The sequence below is a fragment of the Mytilus galloprovincialis genome, chromosome 13 (genome assembly GCF_965363235.1).
Source record: "Mytilus galloprovincialis chromosome 13, xbMytGall1.hap1.1, whole genome shotgun sequence".
Taxonomy (NCBI): Eukaryota; Metazoa; Mollusca; class Bivalvia; order Mytilida; family Mytilidae; genus Mytilus; species Mytilus galloprovincialis.
In genome coordinates, this window is record NC_134850.1 from 42,745,447 (window position 1) to 42,768,601 (window position 23,155).

A 23,155-nucleotide genomic window follows, 5' to 3' on the forward strand; every position below is an offset into this window, starting at 1 on the left:
CCAATGAAATTTATGAAGTCAGTGACGGAATTACCAGTAAGTAGAAATCCTATTGTTAAACAATCGAAATCCTTGTCCTTGTGCATTCACTAAACTGTCAATCAAGCGTAACAAAGAGGCTGAGTTTCAATCATGGTTTAACATGAAAAATATCAGATTAAACCACAGTCAAAGCTCCGCCTATCTACATGAAGTTGTATGAACAAAGTACGTCATGATTCTTTTACATGGAATAACATAAAGAAAAAATGCTGTATTATGTTACAATGCAATTTAAAACAATAGTTAAAACAACAGTCTTAATTAACACAAACAAAGGACTAAGCATCTTTACTGTAATATACTATTTTTATGCCCCATCTACGATAGTAGAGGGGCATTATGTTTTCTGGTCTGTGCGTCCGTTCGTCCGTCCGTCTGTTCGTTCGTCCGTCCGTTCGTTCGTCCGTCTGTCCCGCTTCAGGTTAAAGTTTTTGGTCAAGGTAGTTTTTGATGAAGTTGAGGTCCAATCAACTTGAAACTTAGTACACATGTTCCTTATGATATGATCTTTCTAATTTTAAAGTCAAATTAAACTTTTAACCGCAATTTCACGGTCCACTGAACATAGAAAATGAAAGTGCGAGTTTCAGGTTAAAGTTTTTGGTCAAGGTAGTTTTTGATGAAGTTGAAGCCCAATCAACTTGAAACTTAGTACACATGTTCCTTATGATATTATCTTTCTAATTTTAATGCCTAATTATACTTTTTACCCAATTATTTTGTCCATTGAACATGGAAAATGATAGTGCGAGTGGGGAATCCGTGTACTTTGGACACATTCTTGTTATTATTATCAGCTGGTGACATGAAATTGCTAAATAGAGTACTTATTTTAAATGATAACATTTTATCGCTCTTAAATGGTACATAAACATTCTGAGCATATCATTATTCTGCACTTATGTTATTTATTTAGCTCAAATTGAAATAAAAGAATATGAAGTAATACATATGATGAGTGAAAAGTAATTTATATTTTTTTTATTTGTTATTGCAACCAAGTTTATTACAAATTAACAAATAAAGGTGTCTTTGTAGAGGTCTGCGTTCATTGAATGTAAACAATGTGGAGTTCTGTTTACATAAGAATTTAAAATATATACGTATCCGTCCGATCTGTGCATAAAATTAATCAATTGACCGATTGCTGACCGTTGTCATGGTAACACTCACATATCTTATTTGACTTATCTGACGGATTCTATGGGTCACCAATCACTGATCATTTATTGATCAGTCAAACATCTGTCACCGATCATTCACAGATCAGTCAAGTTCACGTCAAACAGTAATGCCTAAGGTTGCAAGTACTGTAGTAGTGAGATCTCTTGTTTATATTTGGTTGATCGGAGAACATAGATTTACCTAGTCTCCGTCTGTCCAGTTTTGTTAGTGCTCTCACGTGTACAGTTCTTCATAGACTTTAATAAAACTAATATCAGGCATGGGGTAATGCTAATTTGTGATTGTAATGCATGGTAATGCATTCCATTTTTCCATGTAATTGCATGTAATGTGTAAAGCAGCAATTTTTGCATTACATGTAATTGTAATTTAATGCATTACATAGCATTTATAATACATGGCACTACTTTTTCACATACTATATATCGATAGTATGCAATCTTTAACAGATTGTTTGAGATTTAGCTAAAGCAGAATTTAAGATTTGTGGACTAATTGAAAACATAATCATTTGGATATTGATTTTTTTTTATTTGAAAAGCATAACTGTAAAAGTGTTTTCTTTTTGTCAAAATATCAATGAATACCTTGTCAGGATTATTACCCGATTAAATTTATGGAAAAATTACCATTGTCATAAAACACTAATTAGTTTGTTTTACAATCAATCTTTTCACCACTTTGACACTTGGTCATAAATTAATCTCTCTATTATTTAATTAGGAAAGCAATTGTCAGTAAATATTTTTGATTGTAATTGATAAAACAAATGTATATTTATAAAAGTAAAGTAAACATTATGTTACCATGAATTTGTAAAATCAGGGGATTTGTTTGTAAAATCCCTGGCATAATTAGTGATTTTGTAAAATCACCAACAGTTTCAATGATCTTTGAAAATCCCTGAAATTGTCAGGGATTTTATAAAATCACTGAAAATATTGCTAGAGATTTTGTAAAATCCCTGAATACAAATTTAAAAGTTGATATTAGAAATATATTTTTCTTAATATAAATAAACAAATGGTTTTGAAATATATTTGTAATAATAGTTTGTTCAGATCTTGAAATTGAGAACTTCATACCTAAATTAAACAAATATCTACTTTCAATTTAATTTGGTTATAAAGAGTGGATAAAATAAAGAAACATATTTAAAGTATTATTAATTTGTGATTGAACACATCTATAAGACTCTCGGATTTGTCCAAAGTAAGAAATAAGTACAAAAAAATTCGCATATATACTTAAATCTAATATGTATAAGGAACAATTATTGAATATGCTAGAATCTTTTGTGACTTCATGTTGTTTTTCAAAATGTTTGATTTTTTTCTCTCTTAATATTGACATTTACAAATGTAAAATGTAATGCAATGCATAACTTTGCAAAAGTAATTGTAATGTAATGAATTACTTTGATAAATACATGTAATTGTAATTTAATGCATGGTTTTTGTCAAAGTAATTGTAATATAAAGCATTACAATGCAATGTAATTCGGCCCCTGCTTGACTAATATCATATGTTTATTTCAGTATTGTCTTGGACAAATTCGAAATCATTGCCGATAAATTATTTCTAAAGAGTTATGCCCCTTGGAAACATAAATAAATGGAAAATTGCATCTTTAGAGCTCTCATGTGTACAATTGGTGTCAGATTTAAATGAAACTTACATCATAGGTTAATTTTAGCAATTTCTTAGGCAAGTTCCAAAAATAGTGCCGATCAATTATTTTTAAAAGAGTTTTGCCCCTTAGAAACATTAATTATATGGTAAATTGTTTCCTTAGCAATCTCATGTGTACAAGTCTTAACAGATTTTTATGAAACTTGTTTCATAGGTTTTTATCAGCATTGCCTTTGACAGTTTTGGAAATCAGTGCAGATCAATTATTTTTAAAAGAGTTATTCCATTCATTTGTACAATTCTTGCCAAATATTATGAAACTTGTATCATATGTATATATCAGCAATGTCTTTTACACTTACGAAAGTCAGTGCTGCGAAAATATTTTTAAGGAGTATTGCCCCTTTGAAAATTAATTACATGTATAACGGGAATTGTACCTTTGATAGATAAAATATGTGGAAGCAGGGGAAGAAAGGACATCTGTTTTTATATCATTTTTAGCTCACCTGGCCTGAAGGGCCAAGTGAGCTTTTCTCATCACTTGGCGTCCGTCGTCCGTCGTCCGTCGTCTGTCGTCGTCGTCGTCCGTCTTTAGCTTTTACAAAAATCTTCTCCTCTGAAACTGCTGGGCCAATTTTTACTAAACTTGGCCACAATCATCATTGGGGTATCTAGTTTAAAAATTGTGTCTGGTGACCCGGCCAACCAACCAAGATGGCCGCCATGGCTAAAAATAGAACATAGGGGTAAAATGCAGTTTTTGACTTATAACTCAAAAAACCAAATCATTTAGAGCAAATCTGACATGGGGTAAAATTGTTAATCAGGTCAAGATCTATCTGCCCTGAAATTTTGAGATGAATCAGACAACCCGTTGATAGGTTGCTGCGCCTGAATTGGTAATTTTAAGTAAATTTTGCTGTTTTTGGTTATTATCTTGAATATTATTATAGATAGAGATAAACTGTAACAGCAAAAATGTTCAGCAAAGTAAGATCTACAAATAAGTCAACATGACCAAAATGGTCTGTTGACCCCTTTAGGAGTTATTGCCCTTTATAGTCAATTTTTAAACATTTTTCGTAAATCTTAGTTATCTTTTACAAAAATCTTCTCCTCTGAAACCACTGGACCAAATTAAACCAAACTTGGCCACAATCATCATTCGGGTATCTAGTTTAAAAATTGTGTCCGGTGACCTGGCCAACTAACCAAGATGGCTGCCATGGCTAAAAATAGAACATAGGGGTAAAATGCAGTTTTTGGCTTATCACTCAAAAACCAAAGCATTTAGAGCAAATCTGACATGGGGGTAAAAATGTTTATCAGGTCAAGATCTATCTGCCCTGAATTTTTGAGATGAATCGGACAACCCGTTGATAGGTTGCTGCCCCTGAATTGGTAATTTTAAGGAAATTTTGCTGTTTTTGGTTATTATCTTGAATATTATTATAGATAGAGATAAATTGTAAACAGCAAAAATGTTCAGCAAAGTAAGATCTACAAATAAGTCAACATGACCAAAATGGTTTGTTGACCCCTTTAGGAGTTATTGCCCTTTATAGTCAATTTTTAACCATTTTTCGTAAATCTTAGTTATCTTTTACAAAAATCTTCTCCTCTGAAACTAATGGGCCAAATTAAACCAATCTTGGCCACAATCATCATTCGGGTATCTAGTTTAAAAATTGTGTCCGATGACCCGCCCAACCAACCAAGTTGGCCGCCATGGCTAAAAATAGAACATAGGGGTAAAGTGCAGTTTTTGGCTTATCACTCAAAAACCAAAGCATTTAGAGCAAATCTGACATGTGGTAAAATTGTTTATCAGGTCAAGATCTATCTGCAACAACAAAAGAGAGTTTTTAACGACCTCAGCTGGCTATACAACCCTTGCACAATCAACTGAATTTTGCAGAAATCATTAATAGGAAAGATTGCCCTTATATGATAATTTTTTATTATATTTGTTTTTTTTTGGCAAAGGGGGAGCAGGGGGTTGCGCAACAACAAAACAACTTCACAACTTTCTCATTACTTTGCATTTCTCGTTAGATAAATTTTACAAAATTCTCCCTTGAAACAACTGTCAGATTTAAACAAACTTGGTTTAAATCACCACTAGGATATCCAGGGACCACTGTGTATGATGACCCTGCCTGCCCACATGGCTGAAATAAAACAAGTTTCAAATGCACTTTTTAGTATTATATCTCTGAAACTAAACGACAGTACAACAGTTGCATTTATTATGCATCAATTGTAAATAAAAATATCAGGTGAGCGACACAGGGTCCTTGGACCCTCTAGTTTTTTTTTTTGCATTTTGGGTAATGCCAAAAAAAAAATTGTTCAACATGTCCTTTTTAGCTATAATTAATTGTTGTGAAGATATCTCAATAAGCAAAAAATACAGAAATATAAGTTTCTGTTGTGTTAGACATTTCTGTTTTGAAATGCAATTTCAAGGTTTATAGATATTAACTAATAACTTATATTGGATAGCAATCTTGCTGTGATACATGGTAACATATATTGATTTTGATGCCTTCTTCTTGAAGATGAGACACAGATATTTATTTATTTTGAGGTCAATGACTACAAGATCAAAGTCGTATTTAATCAAATCCTGTTTTTTTCATATATTTTTTTTTAGCTATTTGGACATTTTTATGCCTTTGTGAGTCCAGATCTAAAGTTTTACAGATAATTCAAGTTTGATTAAAAACAGTTTTCTGTTGGTGGGAGGTTGGGGCTTTTTTTTTGTACGGGTGAACAGCTATCAAATTACATACTACTCATATTATTTATCAATCAGTATGTATAACATCTATATATAACTTGTCATATATTTGTGGACAATGAAAAAACCTATGCATATATAATGGTTCATTTGTATCCATATACAATGTCATATCAATTATTTGAAAGGTACCTTATACTAGGAAATTAGTTTCAATTTGAAGTATACAAAATTTTGAGTATAAATTAAATATGTATATCAAAATATTGGGATTTATAGCATCAGCATTTAGTGGTCAACTCAGTTGAAATACCACACAGGTAGATATAATTAAGAAAAAAATAATTTCACAAATATCTAATGCATTTAAAACACAAGATTGTTTTACCTACATCAAATATTTATGAACTGACAAGTTATCTTTTTTGTGGCAATATGGTTTTTACATATTGGTACAAACAGATTTTTCATTTTTGTGTTTCAAAGCAAACCAAATTAAAAAATAATTTTAAAAATCACAAGTAAGATATATATCGGAAAAAAATTAGAATCAGCAAAAAAAGTAGAAAGGGACCCATGCCATAATAAAGGGTGTGAAACATGCCAAAATCTGTCACCTTGACCTTCAGTACTTTGATCTGTTTGATACCAGAATCTTATTCTTGGCATATCTGTTGTAATGTAGAACTAAGCTTGATCACAATTGATATACAGATGATGATAGGAAGGCGATGTTTTTTTTTATATTTTTAAATCGGGTCACTGTGACTTTCACTTTGACCACTTTGTTTGGAATAAAAAAAATATATGTTCTCTTTTACATTGACTTGACTGTTAGTGTTGCTCTGCATCAATTGCAACTCATTCAAAATTTTGACCAAATTGCAATTTGTTTTATGAAACCAAATTGTTCAACTGGTCAGAATATTGAACAAATTGTTCAGTCAAAATGTGAAAGTGCAAGGTGATAAATTAAAACATACTTACAATCCGACAAGACTTTAACTCCACTTTAATGATGTTTGTGACAAAATTAGTTTATCAGTTTGTATAGGTATATTATAGTCATTACCATGCTTAAGGTGAACTTGTTATTTTGAATTGCTATAAAAATGTCCAAACTAAGCTTTCCTATAGTTTTTCTTTCTAAAAGTATTATATATTCACAAGAACAAGATATCATTTAAAATAAAACATCACATATTCAGTAAAATATGTGTGAAATAAGAATATGCTATTGATAAGTTTCAATGGGGAGATAACCTAAAATATTATTCTTTTGAACAAAGACTATTTGAAAGAAAAAATTATTATCTCCCCATGGAAACTTCCTTCAAACATATTGCAATTTTACACATATTTTACTGAATATGAAATGTTTTAATTCACATAATTCTTATGAATATAGAAGACTTTTCGAAAAAAAAACTATATGAAAGCTTAGTTTGGACATTTTTATAGCAATTCAAAATAACAAGTTCACCATAAGCATGGTAATGACTATAATATACCTATACAAACTGATAAACTAATTTTGTCACAACATCATTAAAGCGGAGATAAAGTCTTATAGGATTGAAAGTATGTTTTATTTTATCACCTTGCACTTTCACAACTTGACTGTGGTTTTCTACAGCAGTTTTTTCAAATTTCTGACCAGTTGAACAATTTAATTTTATTAAACAAATTGCAATTTGGTCAGAATTTTGAATGAGTTGCAATTGGTGGAGAGCAACACTAACAGTCAAGTCACTGTAAATACTATAATTACTTCATTTAAAACTCTTATTTTGGGAAGCTTTTATGGATTTGTTGAAAATAAATGCAAGAATTCATTTCTTAATTTACAGTTTTTAAAACTATATGATACTAGCATATATAAGACTGCGAATTCTCATAACGTTTTGAAATTAAAACATGCAATATACTTTAAAATTTAAAAAAAGTTTTTTTCTTAATGTTTCAGATTTTTCACTGTACACATATTTAATAAACAGAAACCAGAAACCAACTGGTCCTTTGACACCAAGCATGTTACTACAGTTTATGGAAGATACCAATCTGGCACCATTCATGCAGGATGAAATGTGTAACAGAACTGGTGCCCTGTATAACAATCAATCATGGACACAAGGTAAATAAAAAAAAAATGTTAATCTTATTTCATAGCTGCATGCACCCCAAGGGTGACTGGGGTATAAAAATATGGTCACTTGGTCCTCTCCTGACCGGCAGTAAAACGCTTGCTGAAGTGGGGCGTCTATTTGGCTGTGCGCGATGTACCAAGTTCGCAGTCACGTCCGGTCAGAAGGGGGACGTTACATCTGATGCCTCGTGTAAAGAGAGTACCACGCTCTTTGCACGTTAAGAACCCTTGCAACAACTCTTTGAGAGGTCCATAGGTGGCCTGTTGCAAGGCAAATTTCTGTCCCTATCCAATATACCCTCATTTTTCAGTGGCAGTCCAAATTTCCCCGACCATCATCCTAGATGGCCTTTATTACAACAACCTACCTATTGTATTTATTGTTAACTTGTTCTCGTCCTAAATATGCATGAAATATTTGCCACTGGACGTTAAGCAACCAACAATCAATCAATCATAGCTGCATGCTTTCGTAACATTTGAATTTTGAGAACTCTGTCAACTTCATACAATTTTTGTCTTCAATATACCAAGTTTGGACAAATATATAGGAACTTGCAAAATGTAAACATGTGCATTCTTGAGGAATCTTATTAAGTGACCTTTGGTGAGTCATAAAGTGTGTTGGGACCCACTGATCTAAATGATGTTTTTACTTATAAAATATGACCTTTTAGTTTCAATCATATTTTAAAAAAAATCTATAAGATTAACAACAATAGCAAAATATGCATTATTATATTCTGCATCCATACATTTATGCCCAGTCAAATGCTCTTTGACTATAATATTGAAAAAAGAGAGCTTGATCAGGCACTTTACAATTCTCACTCATAATGAAACCTATAATTAACTATTTAGTAATATTTTTCAGATTGTGCTGCTAACCTAACATTGCCAACTTTATCAGACAAAGTGAATGGCCACATAACTACTATGTGTACCGGTGTGCAAGGTTGTATAGAGAATGATTTGATTCAGAGGTCACTCGAATTCTCCCTTCTACTGGATCCCTGTTCAAACAGACTCAGTATCAGTATAGAGAGAGCAAGATACAACAGAACACTAAGTGATTTTGAATATGGTAAGTTACATTTAAATATGGTTAGTTATATTTGAATATGGTAGGTTACATTTAAATATGTTAATTTACATTTCAATATGGTAAGTTATTTTTGAATAAGGTAACTTACATTTGAATACGGAAGGTCGCGTGTGCATAGGGTAAGTTACTTGTGAATAGGGTAAGTTACAATTGAATATGGGAAGTAACATTTGAATATAGTAATTTATATTTTAATTGGTTAAGTTACATATGAATATGGTAAGTTATTTTTGAATGGGGTAAGTTACATTTCAGTATGGTAGGTTACATTGCAATATGGTAAGTTACATTTGAAATATTAGATCATTAGAAATAGGTATAAAATAACAAAATTGTCAATTTTACCAATATAAATATCCCATAGATTTTTTGAAAATCTCTTAACTTATTTTTCTATTTGCAGGAGACGATCATTATTACAATTTACAAGGAATTATCCGTCTCAAGTAAGTGTGTCATGAAATTTAGAAAAAAATAGTTCAGCAATGCTCTGCTGATTACCAAAACTACATATAACTTACTAAGTAAGTGTGTCATATTTCTAGTGAAATTTAGAAAGAAAAAAACAGTTTATCAATGCTCTACTGATTAACAAAAATACATAAAAGTTACTATAAAAACCAGGTAAAAAAAGCATTGCACACAATATGAATATGATCACATTAAATAATGTTAGTCTGAAAAATAAAGGCAAATTGAGTGAGGGTGAAACAAAAAATAAATTATATTAAAATAAATTAGATACATTTGTAAAGCAAAATATTGTCCAGTGAAATATTTCATGACTATTTATGATGAAATATTGTCCTCCTCTATTAAATTATGTCCAGAGAAGGACATATCTTCATTGTGAAATATTTTATCAATAGAAATTATGAAATTTTGTCCTGGTATAGAGAGGTTATTTTTTGTGTGCACTAAGACAATATTTCATAGACAGATTGTCATGAAATTTTGTATCATGAAGGAGAGGTTATCACTGGAAATATATTCTAGTTTTGGATAAGGACATTCCAATTAATCCGGTACAAAAAAATGTACTTCCCAAATGCCGTCATGACAGATCCGCAAAATACTCTTTGTACATTTGATTTTAGATTGTCAGTATATTACTTATATCTCTACAGTTTAATGTTTAACAATGAACATATTCCATATGCCAGTGTGTTAAATAAACCGTGAAATCAGTACATGACCCTTTTTTACCCGGATACTTGAGCCTTTAGACTGATTTCATAAGTGATTTTCCTTTGAAATATTGGCAAAGTAGATATTCTTCCTAGACAGGAAGTTTAAATAGCTGTGCTAACTGTCAAAATAAGTGACCCATTAAGTGCATGGCTTCATTAGACAGCCTGGGTGTCAAACACACTGTTAATTAACACCAATTACTTTAGATTAAGGTCATAAATAATTTGTCTTTTTCAAGTTTGTTTGACAATAATATTGGATGTACTTCTCCTTTTGTGTCACCTTTCACAATATACTCCTTAATTTTATGGATGTGTTTTGGTAAAAAGTTCAAATTTCAATTAAATTGAATTCAAATACATATCAGAATATTTCTTTCTTTTATTTTTTCTACCTTAAAACAATAAAAAACATAATAAAAAAATGATTTTGAAAATGATTTTTGTCGAGCCTGCAACTTTTGTTGCAGAAAGCTCGACATAGGGATAGTGATCCGGCGGCGGCTATGGCGGCTACGGCGGCGGCGGCGGTGTTAGCTCACTTCTTAAAAGCTATATATTTTAGAAGGTGGAAGACCTGGATGCTTCATATTTTGTATATTGATGTCTCATGTTACGAAATTTCCGTCAGTCACATGTCCATTGTCATTGACCTCATTTTCATGGTTCAGTGACCACTTGAAAAAAAGTTCAGATTTCTTGTAATGTTAAATTCTCTCTTACTGTAAGTAATAGGATAACTATATTTAGTATGTGCGTACCTTGCAAGGTTCTCATGCCCGTCAGACAGTTTTCACTTGACCTCGACCTCATTTCATGGATCAGTGAACAAGGTTAAGTTTTGGTGGTCAAGTCCATATCTCAGATACTATAAGCAATAGGTCTAGTATATTAGGTGTATGGAAGGACTGTAAGGTGTACATGTCCAACTGGCAGGTGTCATCTGACCTTGACCTCATTTTCATTGTTCAGTGGTTATAGTTAAGTTTTTGTGTTTTGGTCTGTTTTTCTCATACTTTATGCAATAGGTTTACTATATTTGTTGTATGGAATGATTGTAAGGTGTACATGTCTAGCGGGCAGATGTCATCTGACCTTGACCTCATTTTCATGGTTCAGTGGTTATAGTTAAGTTTTGTGTTTTGGTCTGTTTTTCTCATACTTTATGCAAAAGGTTTACTATATTTGTTGTATGGAATGATTATAAGGTGTACATGTCTAGCGGGTAGATGTCATCTGACCTTGACCCCATTTTCATGGTTCAGTGGTCAAAGTTAAGTTTTTGAGTTTTGGTCTTTTTATCTAATACTATATGTCATATATAGGTCAACTATATTTGGTTTATGGAAAGGTTTTATGATCTATATGTCAGTCGTGCAGGTTTTATTTGACCTTGACCTGGTTTTTACGGTTCATTACTCAGTGTTAAGTTTTTGTGTTTTGGTCTATTTTCTTAAACTATAAGCAATAGGTCAACTATATTTGTTGTATGGAAACATTGTTAGCTGTACATGTCTGCCTGGCATATGGTTCAACTGACCTTGACCTCATTTTCATGGTTCATGTTAAGTTTATGTGACAGTCGTAATAAAGCTTTATATTTAGGAGTATCAACATAATATCAATGATTAGTAAAGAAGGCGAGACATTTCAGTGTGTGCACTCTTGTTTTTATATATATACTTCCGTTAAATGCTTCATTATTTTATTACATTACAATTTATACAACTCTTGAGCTGATGAACAGAATGATACACGCTTAGAAGATAAACATAACAGGCCCAGTAGCTTAAACTTGATAAATTACTGTGAATGAAAGAAGGAGAGGAGTAGGCTTTGCCTTGAAATGATACAGTATTTCTATAATAGCTTACTATAGATATAGGAAGATGTTGTATGAGTGCCAATGAGACAACTCTCCATCCATGTAACAATTTATAAAAGTAAACCATTATAGGTCAAGGTATGGCCTTCAATAGGGAACCTTGGCTCACACCGAACATCAAGCGTCATAGGGCCCCAAAAATTACTAGTGTAAAATAATACAAACGGGAAAACCAACGGTCTAATCTATATAAAAAAGAGAAACGATAAACACTTATGAACCACATAAACAGATGGCAACCACTGAACATCAGATTACTGACTTAAGACAGGTGCGAACAATTGCAGGGGGATTAAACGTTTTAATTGTACCAAACCTTCTCCCTTTTCTGAAATAAAAAAAATGACATTAAAGCTTTAAACTATTTTCAGTTTGTACATCACCATGTGAACATATTTCGGAAGCTATTTGATTTAAAACATCAAGAAATATCTCCTAAATTCGTAAATTTCAGCTCAAAAAAAGTTTGTACAATTTATGATCTTCTTAAATGCAGGTCATGGCCTGCATTTTCATTTTAATAGATTGACAGGTTTGAATATTGGTTGCAGACATTTTTTCATAGTGTAATATTGTTATTGACAGATTTCATAATGAAATATTGTTTGGAAGGAGGTGACATAATTTCATGGACAAGAACATTATTTCATAATGAAATAATGTCCTGGACAGTATTTCATTATTAAATAGTGACCCTGGACAATATTTTTTATGAATTTTGTCCTACATTTTATTTTTTGTATTTTATGTTACAGACCTTCTAAAAAAACTACAAAACTTGCAATATAATTGATTTATCAACAACAGAGAAATGTTCTGAATAATGTATGTTACTTACTTTTGATGAATCAGAGATAACTATACATGTTGAACTTGTTTTTAATTTATCTGTAGCATGCTTTTAACTTGTATTTCAGATATAACATAGAAGATCTTTACACTGAACGTTATTATCTGTTAAATGTGGTTGTCTATTTCTGCTATGAGACATCAGGTATTATCTGTACACTGGAAAACACCTTTACTATCTTTGAGAACACCAAGTTACCTAAGAGAGTATGTAGCTACGATCAAGGATTCAAAACCTCAGGTATGGAATCAACAATTCTCAACTGTTCTGATTATCTTTTGGCTCATAGAAAGGATTTGGGAAAACAATTCACCACATATAATTGGTATGTGCACAGCAAAAAAAAACACAAAAAAGTAAAGGTTTATTGGTTATTGCTCCTCATTTTTAGTAGTTTTTATGAATAGGGCTTTTGAAGTTATAATGTTGTAATTAATAGTTCTTGAAAAATGTATTTATGTTCAAGTTAAAAGAGCACTAAGAAATTAACCAAAATTATTTATTTAAGTAAACTTTAAGTTAGAAAAATGAGGGTCACAAGATCTTCATTCTTCTACCTTTTATTTTATTCAAAATTGTCAATATTTTAACTCAAGTGATCAGGTTGTATGGTATGTTAATTTTTTGTCCAATATTTTCAGGTTTCTCCAAGACCCAGTGGTATGCTGACAATGGAATGGCAGACCGACAAGTTCTGCCTGACTGGGCAGCCTCATCATTCCTGAATGACCTTCACATTGCTGCTTATCTACAGACATATCAATGTGGACAGACTGGTCAACAATTTACAGATGGATGGAATCTTGGTGAGAGTTTATTTTAAACTTTTATTTACGTTAAAAATTGTAAAATACAGAAAAAAGTTATGAATTGGGACCATGAAAATAAAATAAAACAAAAAACAAAAAGATCAGGTAAAAAATATTGAGGGTTAAAGTAGTGGATTTTTTTTTTATGCCCCACCTACGATAGTAGAGGGGCATTATGTTTTCTGGTCTGTGCCTCCGTTCGTCTGTGCGTCCGTCCGTCCTTCCGTTCAGGTTAAAGTTTTTGGTCAAGGTAGTTTTTGATGAAGCTGAAGTCCAATCAACTTGAAACTTAGTACACTTGTTGCTTATGATATGATCTTTCTAATTTTAAAGCCAAATTAGACTTTTGACCCCAATTTCACGGTCCACTGAACATAGAAAATGAAAGTGGGAGTTTCAGGGTAAAGTTTTTGGTCGAGGTAGTTTTTGATGAAGCTGAAGTCCAATCAACTTGAAACTTAGTACACTTGTTGCTTATGATATGATCTTTTTAATTTTAAAGCCAAATTAGTCTTTTGACCCCAATTTCACGGTCCACTGAACATAATAAATGAAAGTGGGAGTTTCAGGTTAAAGTTTTTGGTCAAGGTAGTTTTTGATGAAGTTGAAGTCCAATCAACTTGAAACTTAGTACACATGTTCCATATGATATGATCTGTTAATGCCAAATTAGGTTTTTTACCCAATTTCACGGTCCATTGAACATGAAAAATGATAGTGCGAGTGGGGCATCCGTGTACTTTGGACACATTCTTGTTTTTTTTTTTTTTTTTATATTTTATTAAAATTCATTGACATATCTAACTACTTAATTTATGAGTAAATGGTTATATCACATCAAACATAAAGAATAGTAAAATCTTTGAATTATCAAGTAGCCTGTTAGGCATAATAATTTAAACTCTTAATTTGGTTTCCCCTGAATTATAAAATACAACTGTGTACATGATTCTTACATTCAGGATGCCTAAACTCCTTATCTTGTAGCTCCCTAAACTATTTAGACTAACAAAAGAAACAAAATATATTTAACATTCATACTTTTTTACAGGTTGTACAAAGACTGTCAGTTTACCAAACATCACTGATTCCACAAAATGTCACCTGACCTCAGCTTGTACTGCAGTAGAATGTTGTACAAAAATCGACTTCCTCTCAAGGTCATTCAGGACGTATCTACATATTGACCCCTGTAAACAAATATTGTATCTTGGAATTGAAAGTTTCAATAGAAAAGTATCTTTGATTGATTATATGGAAGGTAGGTACAAGATTTTTATTAAATAGAAATATATAAGGGCAGATTTTACATCTATGTCGTCTGCTGAATAAACGAGTGAAGTTGTCTCCAGATTTACTAAATGCATCTTTTTTTAATTATTTTTTGTCAATTTGAATTTGAAATTGTTTAAATCATATAATTTTATTTTCAATAGAATTGATAGTGGTCAATTATGAAAAAGAGAAGAGTTCCTCACTGTCATGTTTGTTTTTAAAGTTCTCACATGTAATTTCACTGCTAAATGATACCAAGCTTTGAATAAAACATTTCAGCTTTAACTTTAAACATAGATTTAATGCAATGAGTCTTGTAATTGTAGTAAATTATAAGTAAATATTGACATTTGTTTTTTTAGGAACAAAGAAACAGTTTGCACTTGTTGGATCAGTTATGATTGAGTGAGTGTTGCGTTAAATTATAACCATCTTTAGTTTTCACTACTTTTAATTATTTTTTTTTTAAATTTCACTATTTTAGTTAAAGAATATCTTGTGTTTAAAAAATTACTTTTCTTCTTTGTCTTGTACAAGTCTTTTTTTTTGTGAATCTTCAATTAATATAATTGAAAGTGACCATCAGATATCATGTAATGCAACCTTTGCCTAAAAATACCAATTCACAAGCATGCATAATTGACATCTCATTTGATATTTTCTAGCTATATCATAGAAGATATACCAGGAGAGAGTATGTACTTGGTCAGTATGAATATATCATACTGTTACGAGGATGGACATCCGTGTTATATGGTCACTACAGTGTTTGACAATACCAGATTACCTAAAGATCTGTGTGAATGGAAAACTGACTATCATATTCCAAGTTAGTCAAGATTTTATACTAGTGTCGAAGTATTAAAAGTGAAAAACTTTATAAAATGTCAATCAAATTAAAGTTTCTAATGATCTAAGAAATTTTTGGTAAAACATTATCATGAAATATACTGAGTTATTCAAATTAGTATTGTTAAACTAAAACTTTGACTAGCTGATATGAAGTTCTGATAGTTAAACGGGGAATGATCCCTGATCCCACTTGTTGCTTTATCAGAACCTTGTATCCCTCTAATCAGTGTAATAATAGAGCTTCTAATTTCATGTGTCTCACCTGACTTTTATTCCTGTTTTCATGCAAAATAATTTCGGCTTTTCATTTGTCATGCTTTCAAAAAAAGGCCTTTTGAGCATCACGATTAGACCCCAATGAAATCTACTAGAAAGTATGTTTTTACCATGTACCATTTCATATCTTACAGATTTTTCGTTTGAGACATGGAAAGGAGATCACGGATTGACCATAGGTGACCCTTTACCGATGTGGGCAGAACTTTTATTATACGAACAAACTGGTCTATCTCCTTATTTACAATATAGTCCGTCACAGTGTAGTAGAAACAGTGCCAAGTTTAACTCATCTATTGCTGGTGGATGGATTAATGGTAGGTGTTGTTAGTGAAACAAATGTTTAGTCCAAGCAGAAGACATGTTATAAGAAAAACTAATTTTAAGTTCAATCAGAAGACATGTTATTAGAAAAAAACTAATTGTAAGTTCAATCAGAAGACATGTTATTAGAAAAATGTATTTTTAGTTCAATCAGAAGACATGTTATTAGAAAAACTAATTTTTATTTAGGTTATATATTTTCAAACCCGAAGGGTGCTAAAACGGTGTTTATCACTTTCTGTTAATGCCTTGGAAAATGAAATGCAATAATCATTTATTGCAAATTTCTGTGTATAATTTTCAATTCTTGTAAGTATTTTTTGTTCTTATTGTCTTAAAATTCTTATTAAAAAAAATAACTTATGATAAATAACATTGCTGGATTTTTTATAACAAGAAAAATTTTGGTAGTTTGGTTTGAACAATGCAAATGACTTTTAAAATATTTCCTTTGATATTCATTTAATTTTAATAAAAACAACCCATTTTCATTGAAAAAAGTACAAACATCCAATGATGGTCAATAATATTCAATGAAATGAAGAAATGATTGCATTCTTATTCAACAGAAACAAAAGTTTAATTAATTTAATTTTTATTTTATTTAAAAAAAAACTAGTTACAAAAAATATTACATTATTTTTATCACAAGAAAATAAATTGGTAAGATCAAACAATACAAACAACATTTTAGTATATTTTCTCTGATAATCTTTTAAATTTTATGAAAAACAACCAATCTTTTACTATAAAAAGTACAAAAATCCAATGGTGGTCAATAATTTCCATTAAAATAAACAAATGATTGCATTCTTATTCAACCAAAACACAAGTCTTTGCATATTTGTCCTTCAATTATTCACATTTTATACAAAATGACTTATCTATTGGCATTTATAATGATTGATTGCAATTGACATTTCATAATTTCAGTTAAAATATTTGCATATTAAAGCAAGGCCTATAAAAAATCTTATCTTAATGCCTTTGAAAATACTAGTTACCAAAATAATTGCATCAATTTTAAAAGAAGAAAAAACTTGTAATTTAATACCATGTGAACAACATTTGAGTATATTTTCTCCAATATGCATTTAATTTTATGAAAAATAAACAATCCTAAACTACAAAAAGTACATCATAAGTTATTTTAAAAAAATCCAATGGCAGTCAATGGTTTCCGTTAAAATGAAGAAATGATTGCATTCTTCTTCAACAAAAACAAAAGTTAATGCTTTTTTATTCTTCAATTATACACATTTTATACAAAATTACTTATCTAAAGGCATTTATAATGACTGATTGCAATTGATGTTGCGTTATCTTCGATATATGATAAAAATATTTGCATTTTCAAGCAAAGGTAAAAAATTTAGTATCTTTTCCATGCAATTCAGCATATTTTATAAAAAAAACCAACCAATCCTGATGTACAAATAGTACTGAAATCAAATGGCGGTTCTTAATTGCTATCAAAATAATGAAATTGTTGTATTCTTGTTCAACACAAACAAGAGTTTAATTATTTTAATTCTCATTATATTTAAATTATATAAAAAAACTAATCTAGAGGCCTTTCCAAAAACTAGGTACAAAAAAATATTCCAAAAAAACCCCAATAGGAACAATATTTTAGTATGTTTTCTCTAAAATCCTTTTAATTTTGTAAAAACAACCAATATAAAACTATAAAAAGTACAAAAATTCAATGGCAGTCATTAATTTCCATTAAAATTAAGAAATAATTGCATTCTTATTCGACAAAAACACAAGTTTATGCATATTTGTTCTTTAATTATTCAAATTTTATAAAAAAATACTAATTCAAAGGCATTTATAATGACTGAATGCAAATGAATTGGCAATATTTCTGATGTAAAGAAGAAATATTTGCATTTTTAAGCAACACATACAAAAATTTAGTATCTTTTCCCTGAAATTCAGCATATTTTATAAAAAAACAACCAATCCTGATGTACAAAAAAAACTGAAATCAAATAGCCGTTCATAATTTCTATCAAAATTTATAAATTATTGCATTGGTATTGAACACAAACAAAAGTGTTAGTATTTTTTTTCCTTACATTATCAAAATTCTCTTAATCTTGAGATTTTTGAAAAAACTAGCAACAAAAACATTCCATTGTTTTAAAGGCTATTCCAGAAAAAAATGTATTGGGGGGTTGGAAGGCAGTTTTTGTCAGCACCCGCCACCCAGACAATTGTAATTGAGAATTATAGTGCATTATAGTGTGAAAAGTTGCTCTGATACCCATCACCTATGTATTATTAATACAATGTGCCTTCCAATCCTCCCCATACATTTTTTTCTGGAATAGCCGTAAATAGAAAATTGATAATTTTAAACAATGAGAACAACATTTTAGTATATTTTCTATGATATTCTTTTAATTTATGAAAAACATTCAATCCTGAACCTTTTAAAGTACAAAAATCCAATGGCAGCTAATACTTTCTATTAAAATAGAGAAATGATTGCATTCGTATTCAACATAAACAAAAGTTTAAACATATTTATCCTTTAATCAATAACATCTCATACAAAAGTACTTATCTAAATGCATTTATAATGACTGATAGAAATTGAGGTTGCAATATTTCTGATATAAAAGAAGAAATATTTGCATTTTTTAGGAACAGGAACAAAAATTTAGTATCTTTTCTTAAACATTCAGCATATTTTATGAAAAATAACCAACTCTAATGTACAGAAATCATATATAGCGGTTCATAGTTTCAATTAAAATTAAGAAATTATTGCATTCTTATTCAACACAAACAAAAGTATAAGTATTCTATTTCTTAATCCATGAAAATTCTAAAAAAAAAAAAAAAAACTTATCTTGAGGCCCTTCAAATAACTTTTTACAAATTACATTGCATAATATTTAAATAAAAATAAAAAAAATTGGTAATTTAAAATAGTTAAAACAACATTCTTAATCAACTCAAACAAAGCTTGAGTATCTCTACAATTATACTTTTTTTATTTTCACCATCTAGTGGCATTAAAATGCAAAATTTCTAAATCGAGTACTTATTTTAAATTATAACTTTTTATTGCTTTTAAGTGGTACATAAATATTTTGAGCATGACATTATTATGTATATTTGGCAGAAATTGAAATAAGGGAATATGAAGTAAAACACTATGATTATTATGATGTATGAACAGTCATGTAAATATTTTTTATGTGTTATTGTCACCAAGCTGATTACAATTTAAGTAGTAAAGGTGTCTTCGTAGAGGTCTGTGTTTATCAAATGTTTTTACTGTGAGGTTCGTTTTACTTAAAAATTTAATTATATACGTATCAGTCGGATCCGTGCTTAAAATTTATTTACTGATCGATCACTGACCATTTTCACAGTAACTCTCACATAGGTTAATTGATGTATCTGACGGATTTCATGGGTCATCCACCAGTCAAACATCCGTTACCGATTATTCACCGATCAGTCAAGTGCAGGTCAAACAGTAGCACATAAGGTTGCAAGTACTGTAATATTGTCACTATAATCTTAAAATTAAAACATTCGTGTGAACTTTTCAAAGTCAACTTAAAATCCATCTTAATGACATCAGTAGCGAACATAAAAGTATAAGTTTGAATTAATGCAATGCTCATGATATCTTTAATAAATAGATGACATTAATTTCTGATTTAACAATCCATAAAAAGGAAAATAGAAACGTAAAAAACTGTACTAATTTATACTTTTATTTTTTTGAATTAAAATTAGACATTTTTAGCTCAAACATGATGTTCAAGATTACAACGATTGTGTTTTTGTCATTTAGAATGTAGCCTTACTACCACCATACAAGATCTATCTAGCAGTTACACTGATATTACATGTCATGTGACATCAAGTTGTACGGAAATCGAGTGTTGTGTTGGCTCTGTGAAGCTTCATAGACCTTTCCATGTAGTTGTCAAACTAGATCCATGTGATTTTGTCATCAAGGTGGGAATAGAAAACTTCCATTTTAAGCTGGCCATGGTAGACTATATATTTGGTAAGTTCTTGTTGGATCCATTAAAACGTTTAATCCCGCTGCAAATGTTTGCACCTGTCCTAAGTCAGGAATCTGATGTACAGTAGTTGTCGTTTGTTTATTTAATTTATACGTGTTTCTCGTTTCTCGTTTTTTTATTTTATATAGATTAGACCGTTTGTTTCCCCTGATTGGTTTTACACTAGTAATTTTGGGGCCCTTTAAAGCTTGTTGTTCGGTGTGAACCAAGGCTCCGTGTTGAAGGCCGTACATTGACCTATAATGGTTTACTTTTTATTTGGATTGAGAGTTGTCTCATTGGTACTCGCACCACAACTTCCTATATCTATTTGGTAAGTTGTTGTTGCCAATTTCCTATCTGGCCATGGTATACTATACATTTGGTAAGTTGTTGTTGCTAATTTCCTATCTGGCCATGGCAGACTATACATTTGGTAAGTTGTTGTTGCTTATTTTCTTTATGGCCATGACAGACTATACATTTGGTTAGTTGTTGTTGCTAATTTCCTTTATGGCTATGGCAGACTATACATTTGGCAAGTTGTTGTTGCTAATTTCCTTTATGGCCATGGCAGACTATACATTTGGTAAGTTATTTTAAAATATTGTCCTGTATAATATATCCATGAAATATTGCCACTGTAATTACAGCAAGCATTAATTAATCTTTCCTAAAAATTACTGATATATTGTTTGTTATATGCTATGCAGATTAGATGAATATTAATAGTCATCAACAATGATTTTTTTGCTTTGTCTAGTTCAGTATAGCAACTTATTTTTTGTGACTTTCATGAGTAGAAAAATAATGAATGCGTTACTTGCTGTTGGCAATTGAGTTTCCAGTGTCATATTTATTTTTAATGTCTATTTTAGGTGAACAGAGAAACTTCTCTTTGGGAGGAATAGTGAAAACACAGTAAGTCATAGGAAAAGAAAATGCTGTGTTGAAAATGAAACTCAAGATTCTTCCTGTTGTGTTTATACTATTACAAACTGTCATCTTTTATGATGTTTCAGTCTTCTTTGTTTTTAAGATTGATTGTTGGTGTTTTAACGCCACTTTTAAGTGCCACCTATGGGCTATTTTGTGGCGGCCAGTTTTTATTGGTGAAGGAAGCCGGATTGACCGCAGAAAACCACTGATATTTGATAGGAAAGCAGACAATCCTAGTCAATTATATTTGAGTCGAGTGCACTCACACAAGCGGGGTTCGAACTCACAACCTCAATGTTGATTGGCTAGTGATTACAATAGTAGAACTACTTAGACCACTTGGTAACCTAGGCCCCCCTTTTTTTTAAGAACTTGCATTTGAAATCTACACTGGTTTTGGTTCTGAAATGTTGTTTCATGTTTCATGGCTGCAAGGAAATTACATGGTTTTGCTTTCAAAATGTAGTTCTAATGTTTGTAACTACAAATGTTGTGATATCTTATGAAAAAAATAATAAAGTTAGAACAGTACTAAACTCATCCACATACATGACATGCATTACATTTGGAATTTTCGAAAGACAAAAGACCTAATTTTAGAGGAAGGAGAGCCATGGTGTAGTGGATAGCGCATCAGACTTCAAACACAAAGGTTACTGGTTCGATCCCCGTTTTTTAGGGGAGAAAATTTCAGGGACTGAATTTTTGGCTTTCCCTTGACGTCAGTTGGAGTATGGTCTTGAAAAAAGATGATAGTCGTAGGAAAGGGATGATGAATGGCTGACCCGTGTTAAAACAGTGCAATATCTCTTGCACGTAAAAGGCATCCTTGTAGATTTAGAAAAAAAGCAGGCTTATGCCACTACAAGGCAGCACTTGCACCAGCAAAATGTAAAGGGATTAGTATAAGCTGTAATAACTTGTTTCCCAATCTACTATAAATTAATATGTTTAAACAGAAAGATGGAAATAAGGATTGTGTCTATAAAATGTATTTGTCTTTCTGTACATTTAGTAGTTACATGTATATATCTTTTGCTCTTTATTTTATTCTATTAAAATTAAATTATGTGTTATAGGTTTACTGTGTATGATATTGAGTCAGAATATGCCTACCTACTAGATATGAACGTTTCTGTCTGTACAGAGAGTGCCAAGGCATGTGAGCAAGATTATTTGATAGCACAAAATGTCCTTCTACCCAAAAAACAATGTACATGGGATGCAGGATTTGTTCATCAGAGTAAGTTAATTATTATATTTTTAGCTCACCTGGCCCGAAGGGCCAAGTGATCTTTTCCCATCACTTGTCGTCCGGCGTCCGGCGTCTGGCGTCCGTCGTCCAGCGTTAACTTTTACAAAAATCTTCTCCTCTGAAACTATGGGGCCAAATTTAACCAAACTTGGCCACAATCATTGGGGTATCTAGTTTTAAAAATGTGTCCGGTGACCCGGTCAACCAACCAAGATGGCCGGCATGGCTAAAAATAGAACACAGGGGTAAAATGTGGTTTTTGGCTTATAACTCAAAAACCAAAGCATTTAGAGCAAATCTGACATGGGATAACATTGTTTATCAGGTCAAGATCTACCTGCCCTGAAATTTTCATATGAATCGAACAACCCTTTGTTGGGTTGCTGCCCCCTGAATTGGTAATTTTATGGACATTTTACTGTTTTTGTTTATTATCTTGAATATTATTATAGATAGAGATAAACTGTAAACAGCAATAATGTTCAGCAAAGTAAGATTTACAAATAAGTCAACTTGACTGAAATGGTCAGTTGACCCCATTAGGAGTTATTGCCCTTTATAGTCAATTTTTAACCATTTTTCGTAAATCTTAGTAATCTTTTAC

At 31.0% G+C, this 23,155-nt stretch overlaps 2 protein-coding genes across 2 annotated transcripts in view; both read left to right on the forward strand.

The window, feature by feature from the left end:
* Positions 1-9,306, forward strand: part of LOC143056124 (uncharacterized) — a 98,822-nt gene extending 89,516 nt beyond the window's left edge. The window contains exons 37-39 of the mRNA XM_076229210.1: positions 7,572-7,739; positions 8,626-8,835; positions 9,260-9,306. Of these exons, the coding sequence (XP_076085325.1) occupies positions 7,572-7,739; positions 8,626-8,835; positions 9,260-9,306 (425 nt within the window). The remainder of the gene's footprint in view (positions 1-7,571; positions 7,740-8,625; positions 8,836-9,259) is intronic.
* A 5,355-nt stretch (positions 9,307-14,661) lies between these two features.
* The window catches only part of LOC143056125 (uncharacterized), a 240,686-nt gene continuing 232,192 nt past the window's right edge, over positions 14,662-23,155 (forward strand). Inside the window, exons 1-7 of the mRNA XM_076229211.1 lie at positions 14,662-14,851; positions 15,228-15,270; positions 15,531-15,694; positions 16,128-16,310; positions 20,141-20,359; positions 21,236-21,278; positions 22,376-22,539. Coding sequence (XP_076085326.1) covers positions 14,845-14,851; positions 15,228-15,270; positions 15,531-15,694; positions 16,128-16,310; positions 20,141-20,359; positions 21,236-21,278; positions 22,376-22,539 — 823 coding nt within the window. The 5' untranslated portion in view covers positions 14,662-14,844. The remainder of the gene's footprint in view (positions 14,852-15,227; positions 15,271-15,530; positions 15,695-16,127; positions 16,311-20,140; positions 20,360-21,235; positions 21,279-22,375; positions 22,540-23,155) is intronic.